At 59.0% G+C, this 7491-nt stretch overlaps 1 protein-coding gene across 1 annotated transcript; it reads left to right on the forward strand.

Annotated features, from left to right (window-relative positions):
- The first annotated feature begins 265 nt into the window (after nucleotides 1-265).
- Pim3 (Pim-3 proto-oncogene, serine/threonine kinase) lies at nucleotides 266-3649 on the forward strand. Its single transcript, XM_075960279.1, has 6 exons — nucleotides 266-671; nucleotides 757-866; nucleotides 956-1006; nucleotides 1089-1458; nucleotides 2233-2409; nucleotides 2489-3649. The coding sequence occupies exons 1-6, from the start codon at nucleotides 587-589 to the stop codon at nucleotides 2674-2676; spliced, it is 981 nt and encodes a 326-aa protein (XP_075816394.1). The 5' UTR covers nucleotides 266-586; the 3' UTR covers nucleotides 2677-3649.
- The last annotated feature ends 3842 nt before the right edge of the window (nucleotides 3650-7491 follow it).

Raw genomic sequence — 7491 nt, forward strand, 5'->3', positions numbered from 1 at the left:
TCGCCATTGGCTGGGTCCCCGTGTCCTTTCAAAACCTCGGTTTTCATTGGCTTATGCGGCCCCGCCCGCGCTGCCCGAGGCAGAGGGGCCGCCGCCCGCGCGCGAGCTGCGCGTGCGCAGGGCGAGTGAGCGTGGTATGGGTAGCCGCGGTACGCCGTGCCCCTCCGCGACTCTACTACGGCAAGCTAGTCCGGACGGGTCGCCGTCCCCGCGCGCCACGGGCCCTTGACAAACCGACAGGGAACGTCCGGCTTTCCCAGCAACGCCTTGCGATACTAGAGCAGCACAGCAAAGCAAGCCTCGGGCGGAGGGGGCGGCGCCTCGGGCGGCCCCGCCTTCGCGGAAGGATACGCACCTCCGTAGTCCAAAACCCCGGGGCGAGGCGGCCGGGGCGTGTGAGCCGCTCGGCCAGCTGCCGTCTACGCGCTTTCGCGCGGCCACCGGGCAACTGCGCCGCGCGGCTGCCTCGCTGAGCGCTCGGCCTCGGGGCCGCGGGATCCGCCGCGCTGTCTGCGGTCGGGAAGACCGCCCTCCCGCGTCCGTGCCGGACGGGTCAGAGGCGGCACCGCACGCGAGGCCACCCGCGATGCTGCTGTCTAAGTTCGGCTCCCTGGCGCATCTCTGCGGGCCTGGCGGCGTGGACCACCTCCCGGTGAAAATCCTGCAGCCAGGTACGTGCGGGGTCCGGGGAGGGGGCCGGGGCGATGGCTGGAGGGGCTTTGGGCCATCACCAACCGGATTGCGTGTCCCCCACAGCCAAGGCGGACAAGGAGAGCTTCGAGAAGGTATACCAGGTGGGCGCCGTGCTGGGCAGCGGGGGCTTCGGCACGGTCTACGCGGGCAGCCGCATCGCCGACGGACTCCCGGTGAGTCGGGGCTCCAGGCGCACCCGCGTGGTCGCTGGCCACGCTCTGCCACCCGGCTGACCGCTCGCGTGTCGCCCTCCCCCCCGCAGGTGGCCGTGAAGCACGTGGTGAAGGAGCGGGTGACCGAGTGGGGCAGCCTCGTAAGTGTGCGGGTGCGGGTAGTGCGGGTGCGGGCAGGCGCGGGCCGCCTTGGCTTTGTCCGCTGACCGCCTTGTCCCCCAGGGCGGAGTGGCCGTGCCCCTGGAGGTGGTGCTGCTGCGCAAGGTGGGCGCGGCGGGCGGCGCGCGCGGCGTCATCCGCCTGCTGGACTGGTTCGAGCGGCCCGACGGCTTCCTGCTGGTGCTGGAGCGGCCGGAACCCGCACAGGACCTCTTCGACTTCATCACGGAGCGCGGTGCCCTGGACGAGCCCCTGGCGCGCCGCTTCTTCGCGCAGGTGCTCGCCGCTGTGCGGCACTGCCACGGTTGCGGGGTTGTGCACCGCGACATCAAGGACGAGAACCTGCTAGTGGACCTGCGCTCGGGCGAGCTGAAACTCATCGACTTCGGCTCGGGCGCGCTGCTCAAGGACACGGTCTACACTGACTTTGACGGTAAGCAGGGTGGTGTAGCGTTCCGGCGACTGTTGGGCGGCCGCGCGCCGCGTCGGGCTTGCGGGGGGTGGGGGCGGGGCGGGGGCGGCGAGTGGGGACACCCGGGTAGCCCTCTGCGGTGTTAGGGCGCAGGGTCTGGGGACGGTGGGTGGCAGCCAGGGAGACCCGCGGTGCGCGCGTGACGCAGGGTACAGCCAGCCGCCTCGGCGCCTTGGCCCCTCCCTGTGTCGGGGAGGGCGCTCGCGGGCCTCCCTCGCGTGCGTGCGTGCTTGCGGAGCGCGGGGGCGCCGCAGTAGAAATCCCCGCATTGCGGAGCGCGGGGAAGCCGGGGCTCCCCCACGCCTCCTCCCTCCTCGTCTCTCCCGCCCCTCCTCTTCCCGAGCTCCTCTCCTCCCTTTCCCTGGCCACGCAGAGCTGAGCAGTCAAGCCGGGGCGGGAGGAGCTGGAACACCCGCCCTGGTTCCTTGTAGCTTACATTTGTATCTGTTTGTTGTGAAACCGGAGCCGGAGCTCATGTGACGTGCTCCTGCAGTGGGGCCTGTTGGGGGTGGGCCTTCACCTCCCTTTCACTCCTGCCCCTCCCCTGCCCGCCACGTCCCTCCTTTCCTGAGCCCCGCCTGCTGCTGTGTTGGGGTTTTTCCAGGGTGATGACAAGCAAGATTCGGGAGGCCAGAGTGGAGGCAGGCTGCGAGCTAATGAGGGCGGGCGCCCAGTGTGTGCGTCCGTGCTTCCATTATATGTCTTAATTGTTACTAATCCCGACTCTTCTCCTAGGCACTCGTGTGTACAGCCCCCCAGAGTGGATCCGCTATCACCGCTATCACGGACGCTCTGCCACTGTGTGGTCTCTGGGTGTACTGCTCTATGACATGGTGTGTGGGGACATTCCCTTCGAGCAGGACGAGGAAATCTTGCGTGGCAGGCTGTTTTTCCGGAGGAGGGTCTCCCCAGGTGTGTGTTGTATAGCCTAGACCTGGGTTGTGAGCAGGGAAGTGCGGTGGTAGGACTCTGACCCCTGTTCTCTTTGCAGAGTGCCAGCAGCTCATTGAGTGGTGTCTCTCCCTGCGGCCCTCAGAGAGGCCCTCACTGGACCAAATTGCTGCCCACCCCTGGATGCTGGGGACAGAGGGGAGCGTTCCAGAAAACTGTGACCTTCGGCTCTGTGCTCTGGACACTGATGACGGAGCCAGCACCACTTCCAGCAGTGAGAGCTTGTGAGGAGGAGGAACCTGAACTCCACACTGGGGGCCTGGGCTCAGCCTAGCCAGCCCCCTCCCAGAATGAACATTCTCTGCCTGGGATGTCTCCTGCAAAAGCAGTGACCTCTGACCCCTGGTGACCTTTGCTCTCGGCACCGGGCCTGTTTCCTTTGCTTTGAGTGCCTTTTTGAACGCTGCTCCACAGGGCCTGGGTTTTCTTGAGCTCTTCTGTCCAAAGATGGCTGCGGGCTAAGCAAGGTCCCGCCTGCCTTGGGTGGATACTTGAACCAGAGACCCCTACCCTGCTGCTGCATCTTGGAGGCAGCCTTCCTGACCAACTGTGTCTGACATGGAGCACCTCTGTGGTGCCCACCTTCCACCCTCCAGTCTCATGTGTTCGTCTGGGCATGTCTGCACAAGCAATGCAACGGCTGGGCCACTGGAGCCCATCTGCCACCCCAGGCACGCAACTTAGGCGTGCCAGGGTCTCTTATTTATGGTGTGACCACCCTGGAGGGCGCCCCTGCCCTGCTGGGGCTATTTATTGTTTAATTTATTTGCTGAGGTTACTTCCTCCAAACAGCCACCTCCTCCAGGCCCCTGGGGTGTATACAGGACAGTCTAGGGTGGCTGTGCAGCCCACAGAACCCATCCTGCTTCCTGCATCTGGAGTAGGTCCCCAGCTCACAAGTCTGTAGGAGGAAGAACTTGTACAGTGGCTAATTTAAGGGAAGTGGGGGACCCTGCCACCCTGGGCACCTTTGCACTGGGGGGTGGGTTTTAAATTATTGACCTTGTACAGTCTGCTTGCTGGCTCTGAAAGCTGGGGTGGGGGACAGAGTCTCAAGCCCTTAATTTATTTTAGCAGCTGTGTTTTTGTGACCCTGATGTGAGTAGGCATCAGGGATGGGAGTTGTTTAAGTTCAAAAGTGTGTCTGAAAATCATATTTTTTATACAGGTATTTCAATTAAATGTTTTGGTATATAATGGATATCTTGTGTTTATTGGACTGGGATCCAGGGTGGGACTCTGAAGAGTTTGGGGGCCTGAGTAGCCTTCCAGGTTACTGCTGAGCCTCTGTCAGCTGGGCAGTGGGGGCAGCCTAGTGCCTTGTGGCTAGCCAAGAGGGTCTTACTTGCCAGTGTCCCTTGTCACCTTTTTCTCTACCCAGAGACAGAAGGCTGGACCATTAGAGGCGTTTGGTGGGTGTAGCCTTTGCCCTTAGGGAGGGAAACAGTCTTTTTTCCTGCGGTTGTGAGTGGCATTCTGCCTTCAAGCCTGCTGGATATTCTGAGGGATGAGTAGAAATTTGCCAGGGAGGATGGGACAAAACAATCTCTGGTGAAAGTGTAGGTAGGTAGGGTTGAGTACAACAGGGTGTGCTGAGGTGTGACCAACAGCATTGAGCCGTGACCTGACGGGGGGGAGGGGGGGGGACAACAGCAGAAGCCTCTGGAAAGTGGAGTGGAAGAAATAAAGTCTCTAGCCTGCCCTCTAGAGCAGATGAATTGGGGGTATCATTGCTACCCATTTCTCCAGAGAACCAACACAGGCTGGGAGTACCAGACTGAGCTTCACAAAGTGAGCCAGGCACCTCCACAGCCTCCAGGCTCCGCAGAGATGGCCCCTACTTGCTGGCTGAGGATGCTAGGGCCATCATCTGAACACCTATCGCCATCGGTCACCTCAAGGATACCCATGCCTGCATTTGCTCACCTACTTGACCAGCCATGGCTCCTTGAGCTCGGCAGGATCCTGAGTCAAACCCTGGCGAGATTGGTTTTCCTCCATGCATTTAGCTGCCAGGTCCTTCAGCCAGAGCATTTTGAGGAAGGAAAAGAGAAATTTGAGTAGGACAATGGGAGTTGTCAGCCTCTTTCAGCCCTTCCATGTATGTATCTGTGCTCCAAGAGGGTGCTGCTGATGGCTGCTGCAGAGGTGAGGAGGAGGCCCCTACCTGGTGGGATGCACACCAGAACAACACATTGACCTTGGCACATGCTAACACCACTGGCAGAGCTCGTCCTAGGAGTCTTTCACCTCTAGGATGGGGAACAGCAGCAGATGGGAATCATGAAATGCCCAATGCCGCCATATTGAATCTATGACCTCCACAGAGACCCAATGGCAGAACCTGGACAAGAATCAGGAAATCAGAGCTCTGCTCTGCTCTGGGGAACAAGTCCAGCAAATCCAGGGAACACTGCCTCCAGGCTTTCCCGAAGACCAGGGGGTCACTGAGTATGTAGCAGCTTCTCCAGGAGTGCTATGGAGGTGGAGCAGACACAGGGGACAGTAAGTGGCTGCTGCCAAGTTTAAGAGATGCAGAAGATGCGGGCACTGGTGGCCAAGGGGGTGGAGGTAGGGGATACCTGAACACCCCTTCCCCTACCCTGTTAGCTCAATCTGTCCCTGGAGAGTTGCTGACTGCCCAGTAGTCACCAAAGCCATTCCAGCTTCAACTCCTTCAAGCTAGGGCTGCCAGTCTATCTTGGTTTCCCTGGGGATACTGAAAGCCAGAGGGGCAAGAATCTTGTATAGACAGCAGAATAGGACACACACACACACACACACACACACACACACACACACACACACCCTCTGCCTTAGCCCATTGGAAGCTGCAAAGGAGTAGGATAGTGTCAGGGCCCTGGGTGACAGCATAGGATTCTAGGCTGAGACTCCAATGTACTGGTTTTCCAGCAGAAAGATGACAGACCAAGGTGGGGGTGGGGGCACTTCGACGCAACCCCTTAGGATCCAGAAGGGGGTTTAGGTCTGGTCTGCCTTGAGCCTTTTTTATCCTACCAGTGAGGCTAGGCAGCACCACACATCAATAGAAGCCCAGGGTGTAGGGCCTGTGGGCAGTTCTGGTAAATGGGCCACACCCACAATGAGATTCTGAGAAGCCTCCAGGGTTAGCTCCCAGATCCAGGACCGGCAGAATTCCGGAGCTGGAATGCCAGGAATGTTACTCAGCTTTCCATCACTCTGACAAAAACACCCGATAAACAGAAGGACCAAAGGTTTGTTTTGGCTTCCAGTACAAAGTACCAGAGGTTCTACTCCCTAACTGTGTGTCCCACTGCTCTTGGCCAGGTGGTAAGGGGTACATAGCTCCTGTTTACTTTGTGGTGGCCAGGAAACAAGACAGACAGAATGGGTCTGAGGTCCCAAAACCCCCTCAAGCTCCTGTGTCCAGTAACCTTACTTCCCCACCTCCTGGGAGCTCTACCACCTCCCAGTGGGGAGTAAGCTGGGGGACTAAGCCTTAAGCAGAAGGGCTTTTGGAGCCACTCCAAACCCAAACTATAGCACATGCTGTCCAGGAAGCCTGGCCTGCTGCAGTGTCTGGCTGCCCCAGACTACTCAGTGTACGAGGTCCAATGAAAGATTCAGAAACCACCCCACCCCTGGGCTCTCTGTCTGGGGCTCCCAATACATTGCCCTATCGGGATCTTTGTGACCCACATGCTGCAATGGACTTGAGCCTCTGCTTTCTGGACCTTGGAGATCCTGAGTGAGGTCTGGTATCTCCCTGGGGAGAAAGTAAAGCCGAGCTCAATTCACTGTGTCTTAAGGTCCTGGATAGCTGGGTGTGGGTGTTGGCGCCCTTTCCCCGTAGATAGGGCCCTCCTCCAAGAGTGCAGCAACCCTTTGGCAGCTTGGGGGCAGAGACAAGGTGTATATGCTTCCTCTACACTAGTACCTGTAGGACACACCAGGGGGCCGTCAGGAACTAGCAGGCCTCCAGCACCCTCCCCAGCCATCCTCTTCCTCAATGCCGGAGGCTCTGTGGAGGGCGAAGGAAGGTCATTGCCTGCTCAGGCCCCTTATATTTATAGGATGCTCTCTTCTGTTGAGACAGAACCCATCCAGAGTCTAAAGCCTGGTACAATGAACTCCTCAGGACCAGGACATGCCTGTAGTTATCGGCTAGACTCCAGTCCTTCCTGAGTCTGAACTGCTGGCCTTGCAGTATATTTGGAGTGGGGGCAGAATGGGCAGACTGCCTCAAATACCCCGCTAGGCTCCTGCCTCCTCTAGGCTACAGCTTCCTGGGTTTCTTCCTCCCTCTCCCCATTCCACCTCTCCCCACAGGAAAATTGCCAAGCTCTGAGCTCCCCGCTTCGCAGAAGCACCTCGGCTGGTCCTCTGTAGCATCATCTGGTGGCTCACGTGGTTTCCTTTGGCACTAGGTCCTTAAAGCTACACATCTTAAAACTTTCAGTCAACATGACTGACTTAAAGACATCCTTAGGACCGTTCTGTCAGGCTCTGCAGGTTGACCCTACAGGACACTTAGCATCTTGTGCAGGGTGGTTGGTGTGAACATGACTAGGCCCCAACCAGGTCCCAGCACAACCGTTGGGTGCCCATGAGGGGGTGAAATTTGGCCCCAAGAATGCTCTTCCTGACCCTTGTGGGTCCGCCTCCTCTGTCTCCTCACCTACTGGGCCTAAAGTCAGGACGATTCCCATAGAGGAAGGCGGGAGCAGGGACGGTCTCCAAGGTAGCTTCCAAAATGAAGTCTTGCTATGGCTTTGGTGCCAAAGCTGTGTGTGGCAAAGGGAAGTGATTCCTGGAGACCAGGGGAGCTTACCTGCTCCTCCTGAGCACCCAGACCCTAGCCTGCAAGTGCCCTGAGCAAGAGAGAAGAGGATCTAGAGGGACACACCAGGTGCAGATGTGTAGTTCACGCCTGGTCCAAAAAGGTTGTCTGAGGCAGGGGCTGGGTACCCCCAGACGGCAGCAAGGACAGGACAAGCGAGAGTTGAGGGTCTGCATGCTCACCCATTGATCCACAGTCACAGGCTTCAATCTGTGGAGACC

This window comes from Microtus pennsylvanicus, chromosome 2 (genome assembly GCF_037038515.1).
Source record: "Microtus pennsylvanicus isolate mMicPen1 chromosome 2, mMicPen1.hap1, whole genome shotgun sequence".
NCBI classification, from domain to species: Eukaryota; Metazoa; Chordata; class Mammalia; order Rodentia; family Cricetidae; genus Microtus; species Microtus pennsylvanicus.